Source organism: Gopherus evgoodei, chromosome 3, assembly GCF_007399415.2.
Source record: "Gopherus evgoodei ecotype Sinaloan lineage chromosome 3, rGopEvg1_v1.p, whole genome shotgun sequence".
NCBI lineage: Eukaryota > Metazoa > Chordata > Testudines > Testudinidae > Gopherus > Gopherus evgoodei.
The window spans coordinates 172712388-172738156 of NC_044324.1; the positions used below are offsets into that span (position 1 = coordinate 172712388).

Here is a 25769-nt window from a genome sequence, read left to right on the forward strand (position 1 = left end):
GCCCGTGACCTACAAGACGTCTACTTCTATACATCCATTGCCCAGGAAATACTTCCGATTCACCACAGGCCAAGATCAGTTCCAGTACTGTACCAAGTGCTCCCCTTCGGCCTATCCTCAACCCCAAGGGTGTTTCAAAGGTTCTGGTAGTAATGGCAGCTTACTTTTGGCAGGAAGAGATTCTGGTCTTCCTGTACCTTGATGACTGGCTACTCAAGGGCCAATCCTTCAAGGCAATATTATTATGTACCCAGAAGGCCTTTACTCTGTTCCAAAAGTTGGGCCTCCAGCTGAACGTAAAGAATACATGATAATGCTGGTACAAAGGGATACAGTTTATAGGGGTGTTCTTGGACTCTGTGACAGCCAGAGCATACCTCCCTTTAGACAGATTTGTGACCTTGTCAGGACTGGTAGTGACAATTCAGGGAAGCTCTAGGACCACAATAAAAAAACTGTTCAGCCATGTGGCAGCTTGCACTTCTGTGACCAATTACACAAGGCTATAGCTCTGCTGATTCCAGGGTTGGCTCAGAACTGCTTGTGCTCCAAACAGACACCTTGGACAGGGCAGTGATGGTCCCTTTGCATGTTCAGAACTCCATATCTGTGCAGGTGTCCCTTTCTGTCACCCAAGCTCATCAATGACGCTAACAACCGATGCATCATTGTTAAGATTGGGTGCCCATTGCAATACCCTCAGGGATCAGGGCAGATGGCTGAGGCTTCCTCCCTGGCCCGACCCCACCTCCGCCCCTCTCCCAGAGCCTCAGCGCATCCAGCAGCGTACCCTGACAGCTGCAACATGGCTCTGGTGGGGCTTGAACTCCACCCTGCTCAGCGCCGCGTGGTAAGGGGGTGGGGCTGTGAGCTCCAGCGGGGCCTGAGTTCCCTCCGCTTGGCGTGGAGCTTGAAGCCCCACCCCCTTACCACGCGACTCTGAGCGGGGTGGCGCTCGGGCCTCGCTGGAGCCACGCTGCAGCTGTTAAGGTATGGTCCTGGAGGCTCCGGGTGAGGGGGGATCTAGAGGTAAGGGGCCGGGGCTGGCTAAGGGGCAGGAAATCCTGGGGACAGTCAGGGCACAGGGAGGGGGCGGTCAGGGGACAAGGAATGGGGGGCTTGGATCGTGGGCGTTCCGGGGGTCTGTCAGGACTCAACGAGGGGGTGGATAGGGGTCGGGGCAGTCAGAAAACAGGGAATGGGAGGGTTGGATCATGGTTGTTCCAGGGGCCTGTCAGGACTCAGCGAGGGAGTGGATAGGGGTCAGGGTAGTCGGGACAGGGAGCAGGGGTGGGGTCCCAGGATGGTGGCTGGTGGGGGGTCTCTGGGGGATGGTGAGGGGACAAGGAGCACGATGGGTTGGGGATTCTGAGGGGAGCGGGCAGTTGGGGGGCAGGAAGTGGGTGGGGGTTGGATAGGGAGCCAGGGCCAGGCTGTTTGAGAGGCACAGCCTTCCCTACCCTAAAGCTCATTCAGCAGTTTGAGGCTTGCAGAAGAGCCAAGCTGTTAGCTTTTCCATTAGGGCTACCATCCCTTTCACTTCTCAAATGCCAAATTATAGTCTATATTTAATTTCAGTGCCATAGGGCGATTCATGTCAGGGGAGGGTAGCTTCGTTTAAAATTAGCCACTAGGGGAGGGATCACATGAGAAGAGCAATATCTACACCCCCGACCTCCTTCCCAACCCTACCAAGGGAGTCCCCCCTGCCCTGCATTCCCTGAGGCTTCAGAGTGGTTAATTCAGTCGTTCTCAAACATTTATACTGGTGACCCTTTTCATATAGCAAACCTCTGAGTGCGACCCCCCCTTATAAATTAAAAACACTTTTTAATATATTTAACACTATTATAAATGCTGGAGGCAAAGCGGGGTTTGAGGTGGAGGCTGACAGCTTGCGACCCCCAGTAATAACCTCGTGACCCCCTGAGTAATAACCTCATGAGGGGTCCTGACCCCCAGTTTGAGAACCCCTGGGTTAATTTAATTTTAGCAGCCTGTTCCAGTCACATGCATGTGCTATTTTGAACATTTCAGTTTTCACAACATGGGTTTATCCCACTTTCTGGAACAAGCTCAAATGCTCAGTTCGTGGAGTATGTACATAAGCTATACTAAAGACTAACGCACAGTAACCGTCTCCAGTTTATGAGGGACCCCATGGAGCTAGTCTCTAGGAAACAAATAAATGCATGGAGGTTAAGTCCATTAATGGCTATTAGCCAGGATGGGTAAGGAATGGTGTCCCTAGCCTCTGTTTGTCAGAGGGTGGAGATGGATGGCAGGAAAGAGATCATTTGATCACTATCTGTTAGGTTTACTCCCTCTTGGGCACTTGGCATTGCCCATTGTCGGTAGATAGGATACTGGGCTGGATGGTCCTTTGGTTTGACCCAGTATGGCCGTTCTTATGTTCTAACCTAAATGAACCCAAAGTTATGGAGACAGATATGAGTCAAGGAAGCCAGCAGAGTATCAGAAACCTGGAAAAATCTGACTGGATGGGCTCAGGCATTTGGTCACAAGCTGAGGTGGTTCAAAAGTTTTGGATTTTTTTTAAGCAGAATTTTTTTATTGTTTCTTTAAACAATCAAACACAGCAAGCAGCAAATATTTGGCCACACATTTCTGAAACTCCAAACCATATTCAGGTTTTGGCAGACTAATTTCAGCTTTTCAATTAAAAAAAAAAACATATTTTGAAGGAAAGCAGACATTGTCCGTGATTTTTTTTTCTGCTTTTTAAAAACCCCTAGTTTTCAATCCAGAAAAAGTTTTGGCGGCACATATTTGTTCAACCCTTTTAATGAGCTTTAGTGCCTTTTAGCACTAGCTGATGCTGAGAACCAGTGATACCTTGTAAAGAAGTTTTCTCAAAACTGGGTTTGTGGCGAGATGCAGGAGGTTTATTTTTCCCAGGGCCGCCCGTGGCTGCGGAGCAAGTGGGGCAACTTGTGCTGGGCCCCACAGGGGCCCCCACGAGAATATAGTATTGTATAGTATTGTGATTTTTTTTTATTGAAGGGGCCCCCGAAATTGCTTTGCCCCAGGACCCCGGAATCCGCTGGGCAGCCCTGCACAGCATATGCCAAAGATGGATATTTCCACCACCTCTGAGAACAGGAAGTGTCCCCTCTTCTGGTCAAGGACAGGAGGCCTGGATCACCACTCCCTGGGGGAATGCCCTTTTTTTAACATTGGAGGAAGAGTCTATTCTGTGCCTTTCCCCCAGTGCCCCTAATTCTAAGGGCATTGAACAAGATCAGGCAGGACGAGGCCAGAGTTATCCTCAGAGTACCTACCTGGTTGAGACAAGCTTATTACCCTTACCTGCTTCAACAAAATATCCAGCCATCAATCAAGCTCCCAGCCATTCCTGTTCTCCTGTCCTCCTGTCTCAGGATGTGGGTTGCATGCTTCGTGCCAGCCTGGTGGTTCTACACCTCAGGGTGTGACTCCGGATAGTTCTTGGGAATATAGGTTTCCTGCTCTATGGCTGTGCAGCAGAAGTTATTAAACAGCAGAAAAACATCAACTTATTCTTCTTCCCTGCAGAATTTTAAAAAAAATTGTCCAGTGGTGCAGTCCATTTGTCCATTGCACCTCTAGCTGGAATTGGTTCCTGGAATTGGTTCCTACCTGCTGGATCTGAAGACATCCAGATTGTCCATCAGTTGAGTCAAGGTACACCTGGCTGCCATATCAGCCTTTCATACCCCAGTAGAGGGATTCTCCATTTTTGCTCTCCTGGTATCATCCAGAATTATTAAGGGTCTGGGTAATCTCTTCTCCCACATTAGAGACACCATCCTGTCTTGTGGCCTCAACCTGATTCTCAGCCGCCTCACAAGACTTACATTCACACCAATGGTGACCTGTTCCCTACTTCATTTATCTATGAAGATGGCCTGGCTAGTTGAAAAATCTAAAGGAAATGGTTGTTCTTATTTTTAAATTAACTGAATCTACAATCATAATTTGGGGAAAATGATTAATCTGTGAAACAATATTACATTTCAAATGACTGCTCCTTCTTTGCATTGAAGAAATGTTCTTTCATCTTCATTGTCTTGAAGTTGATGCACCTTGCATTTTCATAGCATTACAAGAAAGGCAAAAGCCAACTTGTAGTGTGTTCCTTTTTTGGTCTTTTACTATGGCACCGCTATGGATCAAGCTGAAACAAATCACCATTTTACACTTGCTGTATCACCTGTGTTCTTTGCAGAAACTCCTTAGCCTTTCCCAAATCAGCTAGACATCGGAACTTTCATGCAACCATAATTTCCTGTCCTCATGTTTCACATTTGCCCACAGATGCATGATACATTTTATCCATGGTGTTGCAAATGTGTGAGGGATTAGACAGGGGAAAGCAGATCAGGTTTCTGCCTCAGGGCTGTTTTATATTGAACTTAAATGTTATCTGACAGTGCACCTCTAACAGAACAAGAGCTCTACGCTGTGTCACTGGAGGGAGAAATATTACTTTGTGCATCAAGGTCATATTTATTGATTTTTTCAGTCCACTTACTGCCATCGCTGGGCCTGCTCCGCAGCTAGTAGAAATCAGTGCAGCCCCATTGACTGCAAGTCATTGGAGTTATGCTGATTAGCACTAGCTGAAGATCTGGCCCTCTCACTATAGAGTCTAAACTGTATATATATTACGTGCTAAATCGGTTTGTTCACTTTTTAGGCAGGAGTCAAAGGTTCAAACTCAATTAATAGAAGAGGCTATAAGCAAACGAAGGGTTGGAATCAAAATTATGTCACTTGTACTCTGATACCACCCTGGCCTTGTATGGTGATGTAATGTAAGGATTAGAGTCTGCTCTGGTCTAATTTTAAAGCCTAAGCCAAGCACAGCTGACCCAAGAGTATCAGGTCATTTTCAGAACTGACCCACCTGTGTCAAAACCACCATCTCATCCTAGGGACTTAGCCTGGTGGGGACTTCCCAGGTCCCATGGCCACAGTCTGTCTCTGACCCCCCTCCTGCCTGTGGAGTTGGCATGGCAGTGGCTGTGTGCCCTACTCCTGCCTTGCTGCACCGCACATGTTGCAGAGTGACTGGCAATGTATCAACACCATGCTCCACAGTGCAGGAAGGCAGCTGCAGCCAGCAGAAGCAAGGCATGTAACCTGTGCCACCCCAACTCTGCAGGCAAGCCAAGGTGATCAGAGTCTACCCGACCCAAGCACAAGAGGTTCAGGTTGTTTTCAGACCCGACACTTGTCAAGTTCCGTCAGGTTGCAAGGCTCTAAGCTGCGCGTCTGTTTGGTTCCTGGTCTCTCTGAGTGCACGCCCTCAGGCCTCTCCTAAGGCAGAATCATGCAGTCCTCCACTCTTTGACCAGATCCTGGACTATAGTACCCTGTGCCTGAGTCATGCTTACTCAGCAGATGTGGCTTGGTTCAGCAGCTGTGGTTCTTCCCTTAGGAACTCTCTGATCATTCATGTATATAGTGACCAGGCAGCTTTCTTAAAACGAAAGCACTGTTTATTTCACTAGTTAGGAACAAAACTTTTAGAGGAAAAAGGATTTAAAACCACAAGCAGTCTGCACAGGTCAGTATTCAGCATTCATAAATTATTTCAGCTTCACATCCATCACACATGGTCCAGAAAGATGGAGCTTCCTGGAATGTCCTTTTTGACATCTGTACCAAATTAAAGGCCTGATTTGGAACAGGGCTCAGATCTGGACTCCTGCCTATGATTGTGGATGCAACTGATGTTGTTTGGACACCTAAGTACAGTACCTGATTGTAGCAGCAGTTCAGGTAGTGGGATGTCTAAATGACATCAACTGCACATGCAAATAATTATGAACATCAAACTGAACTCACACCCACAAATTTTGAGCCTGAATAGCAAGGCCAGGTATTGACTGTCTGGCCCTGGAGGTTTTAAAGAGACAACACATCATCATTCAGAGAGGTATTGAGTTCATTGGGGTACATGTTTACAGAAGGAAAAACAATGCACAGAAGGTAGGTAATGTTGTGACTGACTAATACAGTACTTGCTGTAATTGCAGCCCCAGTGCTCCAAACTCCATGTGCTCCCAGCACAGCGCATAAATGTATTCAAACATGATTCAGCTCATGCCTCTTTAAAAAAAAAAAAGAAAAAGAAAAAAAAAAAGACCCCATCTTGTAAAGTGTTGTCATCTACTCCCTAGCACCTCAGCAAGATCATAACCAAAATTTGAAGTTTAAATGAAAGCTGCAGTTGTTTAGGTTATCAACCTCTGTGCAAAAGATCAGGAGAATTGTGCCTTTCCATGTATAAACTGTGAAATGTATTCGAAACTACAACGTTTAATTAAGATCAGCATTTCCCCAGCTGCTTTGCTGCAAATGGTTGCATTACTAACAACGGCTATAGAGGCCAGTCTGAAAGTTTGGTGGGAGTTTTGCTTGAGTGGGGACTTGCAAAACTGAACCCATTATTTGTACCTCCAGTCACAAGGAAGTGAAGTGGTTGTTAAAGGAGCACAGAAAGTCATTTCAGTGTGAAACTATTATAAAAACAGAATGGGAACTGGTTTTGTAATCTCTCACTTAGTGGGACACCAGCAGTATGAGCCTGATACCAATTTTCAGCAAGAAATTTGTCGGAGGCAACTAGAAAAACAGGTTTTCATTAAAAATGTAATTATTCAACTCATTTCACAACTTTTGTAAGGTGAAAAATGCTGCTCATCATGTGAACGCTCAGCTTGCTGTGCTATGTTAATATAGCTAGTTTTTCTCTGAATCTTACAATTTGTACTCAAACAAATGTTCTTGGAGATTACACAGAATTAAGACATTTTTGGTCTAGTACCTAGAGCAAACAATTGGGTGTCAGGAGACCAAGATTCTACTGTTAGCTACCACTGCCTTGCTGGGTAACCTTCAACCAGTCGCTTAACTCTTCTGTGTTTCTTTTCTTCAACTGTAAAATATACACACAATGTTGTGAGGCTTAATTGACTGGTGTTTGTAGGAGCTAGAGAGATTTTAGGATGAAAGGTGCTATCCAATCGCATATTATTCTCACATTTTCAACCTTCTGTGATGGGATTTACTACTCACTGCTGCGGTGCCTTCTTGTGGCTCATCGGGGGATTAGCTCTCGACCAGTCTGATGCCCCCCTCCTTTGGTTGCCCACCTGTAGTATGTGTGTATGTGTCTCTTTCTGCATTTGGGGTGCTCTCTCTTCGTGGCTCTGCACTGGGGCTAGGTCACTATAGATTGTACCTTCTGGTATATCCTTCTGGACAAATGGTCTCAGGCAGTCTTCTGATCTGCTAGTCAGACTGTGCCACTTCCCCAGTTGCTGATTGGGGAACCCAGACATGCCCACTGTTCTGCATTCCAGCCAGGGACTCTATGCCCACCAACCACTGTTTGCTCCTGCTCCAACTTGTTGCTGTTTCCTGGGCTCTTTCCTACTTCACTTCTCTAACTCTGGCCCTCTGGGGTTACCAGTGGAGCTTCCTCTACTCCTTGTGGCTATTGCACACCCTTTTAGGTTCTTGCCAGAGTCTATAGTCCAAGGGAGGATTTCAGGGTTTATTCTCCCCCTAGACCATCTCCATGTCTTCTGCCAATTCCCCTCCTCTACAGGTAGTGACTGCAGAGCCTCTCCCTGCCATCCTCTTTATGAGCCTTGCCCAGTTCCTCCCCTAGGTGGGCTTCATCAGTTCCTGGCTCTCCTCCAGGTGCAGCCTATCAGGTTAATCAGCCCTTTTTAACCTGCTCAGACCTTGTGTGGTGTGGAGACCCCATCATACCCTCCACAAGATTCTTCTTAGTGCCTTTTAACAGCTTCCCATGATCGATGTGATCACCTCATACCTCTGTCACTTTAAGTTGTGTCAGTTACAAGTCTTCATGCTATTGTCTTTACCGATTGTGGTGACTTTTTTGTTGTTAGAAATTAGTTTAATTCAATGTTGTTTTGCTGCGGGGTGTGTGGGGCAATCTGAAAAATTCTTTGAAAGCACCTCTTCAGTATCTGTCAGCATGAATTCGACATGCACAAGAACTTTCCAGTTTGTCCCGTTATAGCTATTACACAGCTGTGTGTACACTGGAAATGCATTCTGGGTATTGGAATGCAAATGAGGACACTGTCAGCCCCACTTTGTATCCAGAATGCCTACTCTTCGTAGAGACCCTTTTCATGACCCTGGCAGTGTTTTTTTCATTTGCGAATAGGAAATTGTTAATTTATTGTCATGATTGATAGGAATTTACTAATAAAGCTTCCTGTTCTACTCCTGTTTCATAAGAAACTGATTAGAAGTAAATTATGGTTTATGAAGCTTTTCTACATCATTGTGGTTTTATAATGCTTGTTTTTTAAGCAACTGGGTCTGTGGTTTCTTCTATTCTCCAGCTCTCATCAAGTTGCAGACCAGCTGAGTCTGAGAATAAATCTCTCTCCTACCAGTGTCAGACTACGCTGTGGGTTGAGAAGGGACTTGTATATAATTTGAGATATTTTTATTTTGCAGGTGAGAATGAAAGATGTTTTTAATTTAATTTATTTTCATGATCCTATAACTTCAGTGATGCAGAAAAATAGAAAAAGTGCCCTTTTTTGCTTATTTATAATGCGTAAAGAATTTCTGTTCCTTCCCTTTCCAGCCCTAAAATAAGATATTTTTTCTTGCTTGTTTTCGCATTAGACATATCAGTTCTTGGCTACTGATCTTTCTCCAGAAGTCTTTATGGACAACTGGAGAACTGGTTGGATGATGATATAATGAGACTAAAGACTAAAATTGAAGTAACTGGCTGTTTTATTTTTTGTTTAAAGCACTCATCCTTTTGTGTGTTCTTGTTACCACATACTCCTGACAAAATTCTTAGAAGAAAAAAGGCTCTTTGTGAAAGATTCTGACACCTATGCCACTTCAATTAAATATGAAGATATAGGCACTGCAGTAATTTCTGTAGTGATATATGTTATAATGGGGGAATATGAGGTTGGAGTTAAGGCTTCGAGTTGTAGTGCAAGCGTGAGTAATACGGTGTGTGTATAGGGCACACGTGCACATGTTAGAGATACATGGAGTTATTTGTGGAGTAGTCGAGTCTGTCAGATAGACTAGATACTAGGTTATGTGGTTTGTGAAAGAATGGTCCCTTAACTGGGCGTTTGACTGAGTGAGGGTGACACTGTTGAAAGTGAAATGTTTTTTAGTGGCAATATTCATAAAGAAGCAGAAATGGGCACAAACATCATTTTTTTGTTTCTTTTTCAGGTTACCTTTAAAACCTTATTTTTCAAATTGTGCAAAAGTTTACATTGTGATGTGGGGTAATTGCTTTTGAGTCAGTATTTGAGACACTTTTCTCTACTGGCCTCCTGGAGCCATCAAAAGGGGGTGGGGCCATTCCAGAATAGTTGGGTCAGGCCACCTGGAGGGGAGAGGCTCCTTCAGCACCACTCCTGGGCAGACTCTGTTGGCAGTACCCCTGTCCCCCAGCCAGAATGACTAGATCTCCTGGCTCTATTCTCCCCTCTAGTGGCCAGCTGTGGTATTGCTAACACTAACCTTTGAAGGGGCCGCCTGCTTCTTTTCTGCTGGGGAGTATTATCAGAGTGAAAATTAGTGGGCCAGGATGAAGATGATGGGAAAGGTTAGCACATTACCTGCAAATGCTCCTTTCAGAGAGGTCAGAGTCTCTCTTTCAGGATGGTAGATTAGAGGAAGTATGTATTGAAAAGACGGCTCTCATTTCCTGTGAATGGGGAGCGAATGACTTTCACTGCACTCTGGTAATGTGGACCAATCTGGAAGGTAAGTAATGCTCTTCCTCCTTGGTTTCCAAAGCCTATGACAAGATGATAAGCCTTGGGGAAGGTAATGGAACATATGTTTAGGAGACTGAGGTTTCCTGTGTGCCTCCTTCGCGATAAAATAAATAGTGATTATCTGGTCACTGTGGAACAAATGTGAAAATCACCTTGTTTTTCCGTTGCCATCTGCTTCACATTAATTAAAGAGAGGGAAAGAGTTTTGCTGACAGTACAGTAATAGACTGGCATCTAACGTCAGTTTAGTTAACATGAAGTCCAGTTGCCTTTCCGGTACACAGGGGGACACTAAGACTACTTGTGGAAGGGGAGAAATGCAGATGGCTGGATTTCAAGTATCCAGCTTGTTGGTGTGCACTGTGTGTATGAGCATGACAAACAAGAGGGGCAGGAGAAGTTCTTCTCTCTCCTGATCTGTGCACAGATGGTATGCACTTCGCAGGCATGCCAGGACATTTCCAATCTCCATTATTATCTAAGCGAAAGGCGAAAAAGTGCTTTCCCTGCACTTTGCCCACTGCAGCTTTTACTTGCACTGGCCTCATTATAAAGATTTATCTTAATTCTTTTTCATTCTTTAAAAAATAACAAGCAGGGATGCACAGCACATTTCGAACAAATGTTATTTTTGTTAAAAGCACCTGCGTTTTGATTATGTTCCCCGTATGAAACATTAAAAATCAGGCCATGCACAGGGATGTTCTGAAGATAATCTAGCACAGACAGAAAAGCAGCTGCTAGTCTGACACAGGAGGCAGTCTGCTAACCAGAGGAAAACATATTTGATTCAGATTCTGATTCAAAGGCAGAAGATGGGCTTTGAAATGCCCTGGATCAACAGATTATATTGCTCTTTTTATCAGCCTTGAGTGTGAAAGTCAAGGCAAAGCTTGAATAATTTTCCTACCATTTAGCAGAAGTCCAAAGACTAAGCATATCAGCCAGGATGAAAAATAACTCTGTGCCCATGAAACTATGACCCCTGCAGTTTAAGGAACTAAATTGTTGTATACTGTTAATTTAGTTGTGTTAATACTGTAACACAATGTCAGCTTCCAGTCTGCACCTTCAAAAAATGTAACACTACATCTCTCTTGTTTCCCTATTAAGGTTACTTGGAGTTATGTCAAATGCCCAGAATCTCTCCTGAAGTTAGCAATGCCAAAAATGTAGGAATAGGCTAACATCCTGCAGGCAAATCCACTTGTCCACAATGAGTAGGAAGCTGTTCTGAGGAAATACCATCAACTTCTGTAGCGTCTAAGCTGTAAGTGGCCCCATGCTGCAGCCGCTCCCCAGAAGGCCTTGAGGTGGGGGTGTGCAGAATATTTGAGGATTCTGAACGGCAGAGCAGACTCTGGAGGATGCCACAAGGTGCAGCAACTACCTTTGTCGCTGCCTCTCTCTGTGCCTTCTGCACTCTCTCAGGAGACACAGAAAAGACTCTCGCCCTGAGTATTTTACAGTGAGCTTCAATAAATAAATTTAGTTATAGCACCTCCTGCCTGCCAACGGCCCCACGGATCAGCTCCACCCCCACCCCAGTGCCTCCCGCCCACCAATGATGTTCAGCAGTGGGCAGGAGGCACTGGAGGGGAAGGAGCAGGGGCAGGAAGAGGCGGAGCAAGGGTGGGGTGCAGGTGGGAAGAGGCAGGGCAGCGGTGGGGCCTTGGGGGAAGGAGTGGAGTTGGGGGCAGGGCCTGGGGTGGAGGTCGAGCACCCCAAGGAAACCAGAAAGTCAGCGCCTCTGGTCTCAAGGTTATAAGCACTTCTTATGAGTTGCTGCACACCCTCATTGATATCGGTGGGAGTTGAGGGCACTGAATATATCTCAGACTAGAGCCCTTTGTTCCTGCTGTCATTAAAAAAAAAAATTGTACAAGCTCATCACATCAAACTGAGCTCCCTTAGTTTCATTCGCCAACTGTAGCATTGAGTATCCGAGGATGGATTTGTTATGTTAAACAGACGTGATTTTTGTTTCTCTTGTCAGGAGGAAAGGGTAGTTTATTTCTGGTTAACCATTTAGGTTTTCATCTGGAATGTGCAGCTGCAAAACACCCAGCCAAATAATGAGCCTACTACAGACTGTGGCCATTGCCCATAATACCTGAATTCTCAGGAAACAAAAATATAGAGCAGGGGTAGGCAACCTATGGCGCATGTGCCAAAGGCGGCACGCAAGCTGATTTTCAGTGGCATTCACATTGCCTGGGTCCTGGCGGGCTCTGCATTTTAATTTAATTTTAAATAAAGCTTCTTAAGCATTTTAAAAACTTTATTTGCTTTACATACAACACTAGTTTAGTTGTGTATTATAGACTTATAGAAAGAGACCATCGAAAAACATAAAAATGTATTACTGGCACGCGAGACTTTAAATCAGAGTGAATAAATGAAGACTGGACACACCACTTCTGAAAGGTTGCTGACCCCTGATATAGAGGAACAAGGCTCATTTGATCTTGGCTACCCAGTGTCACACATTTCAAAATCAGCAGAAGATAAGACGTGAATCACACACATGCCACTGAGAAGCTTTAAAGTTAAGAGTTAAAAACTCAGAAACTGTCTTTTTTTTAACTCTCAGAAAAGGTGATTTTAGATTCTCCAGACTGTAGGGTGTAATTACTGAAATAAAGTCTGAAAAAGCATTATGAAGTGCTGAAAATAATGAAATCTACAGATATTAAAAGGATTCTGTCATTTTAAAAGTCATAATGTAAAAGGATTCTTTACATATGTTACAAATAATGGCATAGATTACTAAAGCTGAAAGAATTTTTGAAGTGGAATTGCTTGTCTCTCTATGTTCTTTATTTACTTTTCACATTTCTCTGAGCTTGGACCACGAAAAAGGCTTGTCAGCTTCACCTCTGTTATTTTAATAAGTTTGTTGCCATTTTCATTTTGTTGGATCTCTACTACACTAGCCCAAGGCTTCAGTCTGTGGATTACAAACACAGTGAGAACTGTTTTTGTTTGTGGTGTTTTTTTTTGTTTTGTTTTGTTTTTTTAACATGCAATGGAATTTTTCATTTTAGTTTCATGGAAAAATTGCTACTTGTCTTCAGTTTGGTAACCTAAATTTGGGGCCATATTTGATCTGATAGGGTCTGTTTAATCTGTAGGACACCAGTGTGATATACTGGTTTCTAACACACCTGAGCACCTACAGGAAACAGAATTTTAATAGCTGCAGAGTTCCATCGTGTTTTAATTATAATTAAGGTGTTAGAAATGTAGGGTCTGATCCTGTGAAGTGGCTAGCGCCTCCTGCTGCACTCAGAACCCTCTATTCATTGGGAGGCAAGCGTGTTCAGCAGCCTCCATGGTCAGACCCTTAAAAATAGTGCTGTTTTAGTGCCTGCGTATTTGAAGTCCCTGGGAGTCTTTCCATTGACTTGAATCAGGCCTGTAGTTATTTTTTACACAAGGTGGCTTGTGAAGAGAACTGGGAATATGACAGACTGCTCCATACTCAATTAATGGATTGAAAGGGGTTGTTTGTAATGTAGCTTGCTTGCTTTGATATGAGAAGGACTCAATAAATCTGAATGTTATTGATTACACCAGGGACTGTCAATAGATGGACCGTGGGCCAAATCCAGACCACCAGATGCTTTTCAATGGACCACAAAAACTTTTTATTCACTTATTATTATCATTGTTGTTGTATTATTTTCTCTGGTGTCTCTACCTTGACCATACCTTGACCAAGAAATTTGGATCTTGACAAAAATAATTAATTACCTCTAGATTACAAGTATCAATATCTCAATTTGCAGACTTGAATATAACCCTAGGCCTGTGTTCTATGCAAATTTTGAAGTGCATTGAAGATTCTTTAGACTGGATTAGCATAAAATTCATTAGTGAGACATGCCTGAAGTGAGCGAAAAGCCCTTATTCTCTTGGGTAACTGAAATAAGAATAGAGTACTGCCTGAATTAAGTTTAACTTGCTCATTTTCAACCTGCTCCATTCTTTTCCCATCTGTTGTCCATAATAAGTAATGTAATAAAAAGAGCCATTGGCAGGCTAGAGTGTTTAAAACAGGTTCATTTCGTTTTATTTATTACCCAAGACAAATTTTCTACAAAGATAAAAAGCGGATTGTTTACAAAAGCTCTCAGGCAGCAGCAATATGAGTTTCCCTTGAAAGCTGGAGGACATTTACAATGGATGTGGCACCAGCTTCAGTTTTATCATTAGGGACACACTAAGATTAATGCGCCTGTTTTCAGGATTTAATAAAATACGTCTCCCAATATAAGCAGGCTGTGACAGTATCATAGCTGAGTTGAGCCGGCAATGTACTCTTTTTAATCTTACTGTTGAAAAATGCTTGGTTACTGGTCCAACACAGAATGCTGGAAGGCCGGTGTTGTGCATTCAGAAGATTGATGCAACCCCTAATATCATTAATGGACTGAGCGCCAGGAGAGGCAGCAGGTGTCATTGCTTTAGATTAGAAATTTGCTTCTTGAAGCAGTTGATCTCTGTGATGAGAAGCTTTTTATTTTGCACATGGCTGGAGCAGTACTGTATATGGACACATCTCTGGCAGCCCTGTTACATCTTGCAAAGCTTGCTTTGAACCCAGGTGCAAAGAAGTTTAGATAGCAGGGGACCTTAGGAAGATGGCAATATATGTATGGAATAAAACATACTATGTCTCATGGTAGTGGGTTGGGATTGTGCTTTCATAGATTGATGTAGTGAGGTTGTCCATGATCTAGATAATAGGCATTGTCCCTTGTCGTCTTGGTGTCCCTCCTTTGAGCCACACTTAGAAGAATTGTTTTAGGCAGAAGAAAAGAGACCTTCAGACCTTTTCTGGATTTCCTAATAAACATTCCTGCTTTCTCTGGGTTTAGTCCACTTTGGAAAGTATGCAAAGTATTGCCTTTGGTTTCACATTATTATTAAGCCTTGCTAGCGAAAATGCAAACAAAGCTTGTCTTCAGGGTATAGGGAGTAGACAGTGCTGCATATTATAATCAGCCGCTCTTGAAGTTTCGTTTAATGTCTCGTGGGTTTTCTTTCTTTCTTTTTTTGTTTAAGCGTTTAAATCCATTATTCACGTAACAAGATTCACAGAGAGAAGCAACTGAACTGTGATTTCAGTGGAGATTCTCTTTTAGAGAAATGGCATTTTCATTATTTAAATCTATGCAGTGAGTCTTTACTGCATAGCAGATGCATGAACAGCCTGTTTATGGGGCACTGATTGTGTTGGTTATTTGTTACTCCTCTGAAGGGAAATAAACTGACCCTTTTAGCTAATTCGGACACTTTGGGCTCTCAGAACGCTCAGTTCCATATTGTAGTCGTTTTATTAATCACAGCAGCAGCTTTGAGAAACAGTAACCAAACCAGTGGTCAACTAATCTTATTTTTGGCAAAGAGGCTTTCTCTGCTATACAAAAAAGCAATGCATTGAAACCCTTCAGCTACTGCTGTTTTCTAAAAATGTTCCTTCATTTAATTCATCCACCCAACAAAGTGATTTCTTTTTCTTTCACTGTCTTTTTTAAAGCATGTTTATATTGCAATTCTTTCTTATTTGCATGGCCCTTTGTAGTATGCTTTATTAATACAGAGCCAGAATCTATCATGGTTGCATTTAATGCCTTACTTCCCGAGCAGGCCCACTGAAATCAAAGGGGCTGCTCACGATGTGAAGTGCTACCTGACTTGAGTAAAGTTATCAGACTCTGACACCGGCTTCAAAATAATATATTTTAGGGGCTTTAATTGCTTTAGCAATATTACCTGTATTGTGTCTATTACAGTATGCTTTACAACAACTGGTTTCGTAGCATAAGCTGTTTAAGAATGGAATTATTGTTTAAACTATTTGATAGTATTAATGATATATGTATTAACAGGACCTTAGGACTGAATTCCAGCTGCTGAGTAAAGGTGCTTGCCACAAAACCTCAAGATAGAGGGGGATTATAGAGTGGTAGTTTTCTGCCGTAATTATGATTTCGCTTTTATCCCCTCCACTCCCCCACCCCCCCCCCCAAAAGGTCCACAGAAAGGCAACATCTTCATGATAAATGCCACTGAGTTCTGGGAAGGAAGTCTTGAGGTATGGCCTGCACATTTCTGCCATGTGATTTTTCCTGACCTAGCTATGGGCACTACATTCCTTCTCCCACACTGCACCAGAAACAAGTGACAATGGTCATTCACAGTCAGAATTCAGGCTTCCAGTAGCATTAATATGGTTTGGAGTTCAGTTATACAGGGGGCAGTTTATGATCCTGTGTACAGTGTCATGTCAAATCCATACACTGAAGATATTCTGTATGAAATGGTTGCTGCTGCTGTTGACTTTTTTTTCATTTTGCCCAAGTTTGTCCACTACCTCCAGTGGTGATTCATGGAGATTATATTTGCCATCCGCGGCCTTGTGAGCATTATAACCATGGAACTGTGGTTGAATTCTATTGTGATCCTGGTTACACGCTTACCAATGACTACAAATACATCACCTGCCAAAAAGGAGAATGGTTTCCCTCAGCTCAAGTATACTGTGTCAGAACAGGTAAAAATAGCACTAAACTCACAGTTTCTGAGGGAGTTTACCCTTTATTTTAACAGTATAATCACAGGCTGACATTGCCTGTCGAACTACATTTTTGTCATGTCTTAAATTTTACAGGTTCATTTTGAAACATTAGTAAGATGTAGTTATTTTCTGCTTTTATGATCTTGAATTTTCAGCAGCTAGCTCCACAAATGCGAAAAGGTATGTAAGCAGAGGAATGGTCCCACTATTGTGGGGAACTTTCCTGGCTTCTGCACTACCCCGGTGAAGTGGGCTGGAGAAAGGATCTGAGTCCTCGCTCCCACTTCCTTTACCCAGAGCCCTCCCTGCCCTTGAGGATTCCCATTCCACTCTCCTGTCTGGCAGAGTCCTCGTAACCCCAACAAGGCTGGGCCCAGGATTCCTGGGGGGCTCAACCCCCAACCCTGCTGTGGTCACCTAGGACAGGAGCTAGGGTGTCCCCACTCCGGGGTACACTCTTTGCACTGCGCGCCTCCCTGACCCATTGATCACATCATGCAATTTAAAGCAAATACAAGTTATTTAATTGACAATTTTAAAAAAGAATAAGGAAAAATGGGAAAGGTTAAAGGAAAACACATCACCCCGCTCTGTGGCAGGAACCATCACAAACAGTGTCTCTGGACATCAGGGCACTTCACAGTCTGTTCCTTGTAAGTCCCAGGCCTCCTTCTCAGGCCCTGGCTGTGCTGCAGAGATTCTGCAGGTTGGACACTTGCGCTGGCTGGGGCCACACACTCTCAGGCTCTGGGTGGCAGGGACCTTTCTCCCCAGTGTCACCCCCGCTCTGTCAGGGTTATGATCCCCCTCCAAGTCTAGCCTGCAGAGCCTCTTGGCTGAGGCGTCTCCCTGTGCTGGGCCCACTGCCCAGGGTCTCCCTCACGCTCCCCAGCTGCTCACCGCACCCACCTTCGGACTGCTCCAGCCCCAGCTCCACACTGCCTCAGCACGGCAGCTGCTGCTGCTGCTGCTCTGCCTTCAGCTCCCTGGGCTGCTTCTCTGGCCTCTCTGGCTCCAACTACTACAGCTCTGCTCCCAGGGCAGGTCTGCTCTGCAAGCTGCTTCTGTGACTCTCTCTCAGCTCTCACCTGCTTCCTGGGCTGCTTGTCTGGCCCCTCTGGCTTTGGTTGCTGCAGCTCTCCTCCTAGGGCAGGTCTGCTCTCTCTGGGCTGTGCTCTGGCTTTTTGGGCTGCAGCTCTGCTCTCATCAGTTCAGCTTGGGCCCCTACTCTCTCCTTAGCTCGGCCCCACTCCATCTGATTCAGACAATTCCAGCTCACACGGAGGACAGGATCCCCCTGGCTTCCTGACTCCTTGATTAGCCTGCCCGCCCTGTCAATCAGGCTGATCTAGAGCATTGGCCTCTCCACATTGTTCCTGGAGACTATCACTGTCAGGCTCCTGATTTCCCATCGACCCCTCCCTTTTTAGTGCTGGGAGCTAGCAACCAAACACTCCCACTGAATGTTAGTAAGGGGGCAACAGTCCCCTTACAGGTGCATATTAAATGTCTGTTAGTTCTTCTTTATTTTGTTGTAAATAAATCCAGATTACAAACACATTAATAAAAATAGCATGGAAGACACTGAAAGATCTAGTAATTTATGGGTAGGGATTTTGTCTATGCATTTATACAAAACCTAGGGCCTTGATCCTGATTGAGGTCTCTGAGCATTACTGCAGTATAAATATGAAACAACAATAATAATCTAATGCAATTACTTATTGTCCTTTTGCTACAGAACAAACGTGGCCAAATACACAGGAAACCCTCCTGACTACATGGAAAATAGTGGCATTTACTGCTACCAGTGTTCTACTGGTACTTCTATTGGTTATTCTAGCCAGGATGTTCCAGACCAAATTTAAGACGCATTTCCTTCCAAGGTTGGTACTGGAGATGAAGGGCTTTAATTTAGTTATTTCACTTAATGCCCTTTGGAGAGAAAATAAAATGGCATTGCAAATATCTCCTTTTCTTGCTTTGAACAATAAATAACAGAGGGAATGGGGAAATATCTAGGCAACCCATGGCGTTGGAACCTCAGGAATTCCATAGTACTTCTGGCCTTTTCTAGGGCAAAAAGAAGAGGCAAAGTTTGCCAGATTCACATTGGGTGTGAGTATAATAATATTGAGAGTTTTGTCTTTGATTGGATATACTTACAGGTAGAAGCCACATAATTTAATATGTCAATTTTGGGGGTTGGGGAGTAGGTTCTTTTAAATATATTGGACTTAGTAGCATAAACTTCAGAAACAATGTTTTTCTCAATGGAAATATTTTTTTAAAACTTCAGTGAGGCCACCATTGAAACCCCTCCAGGATATTCATTAACTCACTCACCACTGTGCAGACATCAACTACCTGCTATTAATGCTCATGCTATTCCCTGCAAGACAGGGAGGTAAATATTATTACCCTTCCTTTACAAATGGGAAAACAAAGGTTTGTGGGTTAAGTGACTAGACAGGGCTACATAAGTGAGTTGGTGTCATAGCTTAGTTCAGTCATATTTCTAGACCCAGGCCTGTGCTTAGACTGCTAGACGACACTTCAGTCTGTCTTTCTCTGTTTGTGTTTCTTCTTTATGTCGTTTGTAGAAATGAGAGATGGGAAAAATATATTAGGTCAACTAGTTTGTCCCTGTGCCAGTGTAGGTGATGGACTAGTTCACCTAAATTATATATACGCAAGTGAAAAGGCCTCTAGATTTAAGAGGCAGCTCCAGTGACAGGTGTCCGGGCCTGTGTTCCTCTGACTTGCTGAAATACACTCCTGTCTTCCTCTTTCAGATGTTCCCATATCCTAAAAACACATGGGATCCTGGTGGGACTCCATTGTAATCTAATTGACATGGTTTGCTTGAAAATATCCTCTTAGTAGTGTGGAGGTGGGGGCAAATGTGCATCCTTCCAAACTAAGGGTGAAGCGAGCTCAAAATCTCAACCTCAAAGCTTGCGTCATCCAGCACTTATCAGCTCTGTATGGTTTTGGATGTGCTGCAAATACCCTACCCTTTTAGCTCCAGTGCTGATCTCTTCAGGGATTCACACACTTTTTGATTCACCCCCATTCAATATGATTCTATATCCCTGATATTTACTGTGCATGGGACAACAGAGAATGCTCCTTATCTCTGCCTCAGACCTGTTTTCCTTTCCTTCTCTAAACAATGCCTCAGTTATTGGCTTTGTTTATCTCATCATAACAAATTGCACACACCTATCAGTCTGAGCTGATTTTTGCAGATCTGTGAAGTGGGTATTTCCCTGAATGTTAACGACCTTGTATAGCTCCATTTCATGTGATTAGAAAATGTTGCATTTTGAAGTGGTTGCTTCAAGATGCTATTGAAAATGTTCAAAGACTCCATGATAATCTGTCTTTGTTTGATGTAGAGGTGCCCAGGAGAGTTCCACCAGTGACCCCAACTTCGTAGTAGTGGATGGTGTTCCTGTCATGCTGCCTTCCTATGATGAAGCTGTGAGCAGTGGTTTGAATTCCTTGGCACCAGGATACTCATCTCCTGCAGGCCAGGGGCATGTTTTGCAGACAGAAGATCAGAACCCTCCAGCTTATCCCGGCCCAGGAGATACAGACACATTACCTGCTGAATTTGAGAGCTGTGATAGCATATCAGGCTCCTCCGAACTTCTCCAAAGTTTATATTCATCTTCTGTGTGCCAAATGGGTGTGCATCCTATTTCAGATAGAACTGAGGTGATCAATAGCACCACTGGGGAGGCTGCATCCACAAGCCCAAGTATCGATATTGCAGATGGTAAGTTTTGCTGGATATGTTACATGGGATGTGTGTCAAAGGTAATGGTCAATAAATACAATTCATGTGCTTATGCTTCAGAGCAGGAATTATTTGCAGCATACATGTTGTTCTTTATGCTTTCTTCAGAACAAATTCTTCAGTGCTTTTAGGGTCTCATCTCCCCTACCACACCAGGCTAATCCCTAGCCAGGTAGCAAGGAGAGTTGGCTCTCCAGGAATGGAACAGGGAGGAATGTTCACAAGTCTCACAATGGCAACAAAACCACTCCTTGGAGAGTTTTTCCTTGTTTATTTTGGAGTGAAGGGAGGTTTTAGTTGGCTAATTCCTGGCATCACAACAGAAGCAGGTCTTGAGGAGGGACTAGACTGGGGATGTTTTGCTCAAAAGTACAGCCTTTCATCATGCACTATTTGTATATCACCAATTGGTAGGTGTGAGATTGCACTCTGCAGGCAAATAAATGACAGGTCCCCTTGATCCAAGCAGTCTATAGGCTAAAGCCAATAATTCTTTTTTTTTTTCCCCTAGAAATTCCATTGATGGAAGAAGACCCTTAACCAGCACAAAATTTTTTCATTATATGATCGCACTAGGCAAAATGAATCATGCACATATATATACATACAGGTAAAGAGATAAAAAGACTATTTAAAGATTTTTCCTATTTTTTGATCTTCCGTTTGATGTCACCAGATTGTGTGCACATCTTAATCAACTGTGTGGTTAGCAGCATGAGCAATTGAACAGCAGGTTTGTGAAATGAATCCTGGCGGTTTGATGAGACCATTTGTTTAAAAAAAAAAAAGAACTGTGAATTCTTGGAACTGAAATAAAGGTATCTCTGCATCGCAGGAAGTCAGATGATTCCGTGGAAACATTGTTGAATTTTGATACAAGTACTAACTGCCTCATGAAAGCATGTCAGATTGTGTAGATTTGCTTATAAAGGCTGCTCTGTAATATCTGTGGACCCTGGTTTATGAATGATTATTATATATTTTTTTTAAATCAGTGTTGAAATCTGAAAAAAGAAAACAAACTCCTTGGAATTTCCTGTATTAACCAGATTTTTAAGAGGAAGCCATTGTTTTATTTCTTGCTAACATCATTTCAGACCTTGTCTGCAGAGAGCATAACAGAAGAGATGTGACTCTTATAAATTTTGACATTAAGATAAAAATAAATATATCTATCTATCTATCTATATATACACTCTCACACACACATTCTTTTAAAGAAAATTAGAAAGAAAGAGAAAGATGATCTGGAGCTTTTTTTTTTTAAGTAAAGTAGGATTTATATAATATATAATGTTCAGGGTAAAGTATCAATATTTGTATTTATGCAGCACTTCTACATTACATTTAATAAATCCTGTTATTTAATGAATGGATTTAGAAAGTGTTAAAATAACAAGGTCATGATGAAGGAGGTGTTAAACGACTGTCTAGTTTCTCCATTTCTTACACCCATCCCATACAAATATACATAGATTATTCTACCGCCAAAACCCAAAGCATTACAGTGTCCCTACTGTATGGGATAGTACTCTGGGTCATTACTGTACTATACTATAGTACCTTTTTAAAAAAAAATAAGGGACATTACATGTATTTCAGTGCTTTTCTGAGTCACCAGCTTGTATCCAGTTGACCTTCATAGAGTTTGTTATTACTAATCAAGTGCTCTGCTACCATGTTGGCTTCCATGCAGGAACATTTGAAAGGAAATAAGGAAATGGAGTCAGCCTTAAACGCACTCATCATGGGTACAAATAGACACAGTGGTTTTGTTTAAAGAAAATGCACGGTGCTCAGAGTGCTGTTGAAATTGGATTTCCTCCTTTGCAAGAATGGAACAGCAGGCTTCCTGATCCACTTGTGGCTCCATTTCTCTCCTTCTCCTCATGTGGAGCTGGGGCACAATCTAACCACTGCAAACAAATCCTGTATCTATGGTATATTCCTGGGGGATTATGTGCTACATTATTTGTAAGGAATATTCCTCCCTGCTTCAACATGGCTATTCATTTGCCAAGCAAATTTTCCATCTCATTTCTAGCATGGCACAAGTGATATAAGAAACTTATGTTAAGTTTACAATGGTTTAAACAATAACTCACAGTTATCTTGACTGAGACAGAATGTCATCTGTGCAGGCTGGCTGAAAGAAAGAAAGCAATATAGCAATTAAATCTAGTTTTAACTGCAGTAGAACAAATCAGAAGCATTTCTGTTATCAGTAGAGTCACTCCAGATTACACTGTTATTTTCATTTATTTATTTATTAATTTGTGTTGTGAGAGCAGCTAGAGGCCCCAGACATCAATCAGAGCCCTATTGTGCCAGGCGCTGTACAAACATAGAAGGAGGAGATGGTCCCTGCCCTGAAGAGCTTACAGTCTAACTATATGATGAGACAATAGGTGGATACAGCAAACAGGGAGAGGGAGCCAGTGTAACATTGAGACAATGGTTGTTATGATCTCGGTTGCCCCAGACTAACTGAGATCAGAATCTCTAAAGCATGGTGTTGAAAGGTAAGAGGCATACAGTATCATCTTCCATTGTTGCTTAAATGAGACCTGCAAATTGCTTTGACAGTTCTCTCAGTTGTATCAATATCTATGAGATTTCCTCCATATGCAGGCCATTTCCACAGTATCCAGCTGTGCTTGTATTACCAATTGCTGGTTCAGTTTGCCATCCCAGCATATATACTGTGTGGGTGCCGTGATATCAAGCAAGGAAGACCCTCTGGAGCATAGGGTTAATGAAATGATTTCATTTTATAGTATTGTTGCACAGATTTGCAAAATATTAAACATATTACATTTATTCTATAAAAATATAGTGAAATATGTACTTGCTGCTATCCACAGTCCCCTGTGTTAACAGTTTGCAAAATCTCAATTCTTGTGAAATTACTTACTTCCTTTATGTTAACTCTTATGGTGGTAGCTGCCTGGTTAATGTATGTCTGCCTGTCCGCAGACTGGCATTGCTCGATACATTGTATTACAGTCAGCCTGCTGAGATGGTCAGAAAGGGCAGCTTTTTCCAAACTTGGAAATTTATTTTTCAAATGAAGAACTTAGCTCAAAACACTTTCAAAGTATCAGTTGAGAGTTATGGTTTTTTGGACTTTTTTTGTAGACCTGAAAATGCAATAGAAAAGTGAAAGCTGCCCGTAGTCTTTTGATCACGGTGCTGTGCTGTATTAAATGTGACCGTCAGAGGGAAAAAAATTGAGTTTGTGCCCTGTTTAATTCTTTATGATATGCAGGATAGCCTGAAAGGGTTTTCCAGATGGTTTGTTGCTTACTTGCTTGCTTAACATTTTTTTCTGATTGTTTACATTGGAGTGGAATTATAAAGGGAGTTACATGCAGCAGTGTTGAGCATGTTTGAAAATTCCCCCCTAGAAATTCAGGTCTTATGTTTTTTCTTGGAAGACACATTAGGTCACTGGAGAACTGCTAAGATTATGATACTACCTGGCAAGTGGAAGCAGATTGGAAGGGTAAGGTGGTATTATTCTTATTGTGGTTTTTGTTTGTTTTTTGTTAACATCTGTTTAACATAAATATGTGAGAAACCCTTGGGGGAAAAACTCTATTACAGATTCTGCACACAAGCTCCTTCATTTAACGGTTAAGAGCTCACAACCTACATTTCTGAGATCTCCAGGAAAACCAATAACAGCAGACTTGACATTTCTGAAATTTCTAAGGTGAAAAATAAACAGGAAAAATTTTATTTTGTAGAGAGGGCAAGAGACAATCATTTCTTCTTCTAGTAGTGCCCTACGGGTGCTCCACCATAGGTGTATGTGTGCCCCTGCGACTCTAATCAGAGATTTTTGGTAGCAGTGTCTGTTGAGCCCGTGCCTGTGCTCTCCCTCCCTCGTGGTCTGCCTCAAGGATATCTAGCACTGTGCTGGTGAACAGCCCCCCCCACACACATACACATTTCTTTCTCAACTGCCTTTGGCCTGGAAGGGAGTGAGCAGTGGTCCCTTCCTTATCTGCATCATTAGCATAAGTCGTAGTTGTTTTATTTGACCCCGGATCATCCCTGGAGCCTTTAACTTCAAAGAGGGTAGAGTCGTGAAGAAAATTCAGCAGGTTCCCCCTGTAAAGGTTCATAAAAAGGGCTCCAACTTGGCCAGCCAAAGGGGTTTCCCGGTGCAGCCACCTCTGTACCAACGGCACCAGCGGCTCTGAAGCATGGTACCCAGAAGGGGGCCTCGCTATGAGCTCTGCTGTCTGCAGCAGGAGCTGCACCACTTGTAGAAGCCAGGGGCTCAGGCAGTCAGGCTCTGAGGCAACAATACTGCCCCCTAAGGAGACAGACAACTACTGTACCATTTTTAAAAGAGTGGCCCAGAGAAAACTTAGTACCGGGTGCAACAAAACTCCATCATAGTGGATGTGGTTAATGCACAAAGCAAGCAACATAATGCCAAGTCGACCCCATACAATTGGGCTTGGCACGATGGCATATTTGTCAGCAACATTACCATTTAGAGTCACGAATTGCCAAACTGTCATGGCCAAATACAATTTTATTAATTATGGGAAACTCAATGCATTTCTGGAACATTTACTGGACACAAAAGGAACAGTTTCAGACCATTCTCAGAGAGGGTCAGTTAATTGCCAGACTGGTGCTAGAGACAACACTAGTTGTAGCTGATACAGTGACCCGCCCGCTCTCCATGATCGTGATACTGAGGTGGGCTTCTTGGCAATGCTTTTCTGGGTTGCCCAAAGAACTGCAGAAGACTTCCAATTTGAAAGGCCCAAACTCTTCGCGGAGAAGACAGATTCTTCTCTCCACATCCTGAGGGATTCCCGGAGCACATTACACTCCCTAGGAATCTGCACTGTGAGACAGAAGAGAAGATACACCTCTCAGCCACTGCACAGGTCACAACCTCCTCAACATTCAACATCTCAGTGCTGTTAGGAGCTGCAGCGTAAGAGGACCAGGGCTCAAAAACAGAATCAGTTCGCACCCCAATCCATGATTTCTCAACCTGCCTCCTTAAGCACTTTTGATGGGCTGGTTGAGCGCCCGAACAGTTATACCTTGCAACATCAGCTGCCACCTACACACCTGTCATGCCGTTTCAGAAATTGCCTGGCCCTTTTTCACAGCAGTTGGGAGAATATCACCTCTGACAGATGGGTCCTGGAGAGTATTTGGAAGAGTTACACCATTCAATTCATGTTGTTCCTCTTCCCCCCCCATTCCAACCCTCCTTCCCTGTCCCCCTTCAGGGTCCCTTCTCACGAGAGCCTACTTAATCAGGAAATATATCATTTTTATGCCAAGGGGCCCCAGAACCAGTCTCTGTGGAACTCAGGAGCAAGGGGTTTTACTCCCGTTATTTCCTGATTCCCCAAGGCAAAGGGAGGTTGGAGATCCATTCTAGTTCTAAGGGCATTAAACAAATATGGGAAGGCGCAGATGTTCAAGATGGTCATGCTAGCAGCCATTACTCCAGCTCTAGAGCAAGGATGGAGATTGATTTCCAGTCCTAGACCTACAAGATGTCTACTTCCATATC

The 25769-nt window shown here is 43.2% G+C and overlaps 1 protein-coding gene across 2 annotated transcripts in view; it reads left to right on the top strand.

Moving 5' to 3' along the window:
- Positions 1-21000, top strand: part of SUSD4 (sushi domain containing 4) — a 110973-nt gene extending 89973 nt beyond the window's left edge. For both annotated transcript variants that reach the window (XM_030557435.1, XM_030557436.1), the window contains exons 6-9: positions 16192-16383; positions 18149-18293; positions 19809-20191; positions 20724-21000. In XM_030557435.1, coding sequence (XP_030413295.1) covers positions 16192-16383; positions 18149-18293; positions 19809-20191; positions 20724-20752 — 749 coding nt within the window. In that variant the 3' untranslated portion in view covers positions 20753-21000. The remainder of the gene's footprint in view (positions 1-16191; positions 16384-18148; positions 18294-19808; positions 20192-20723) is intronic.
- Positions 21001-25769: the final 4769 nt, after the last annotated feature.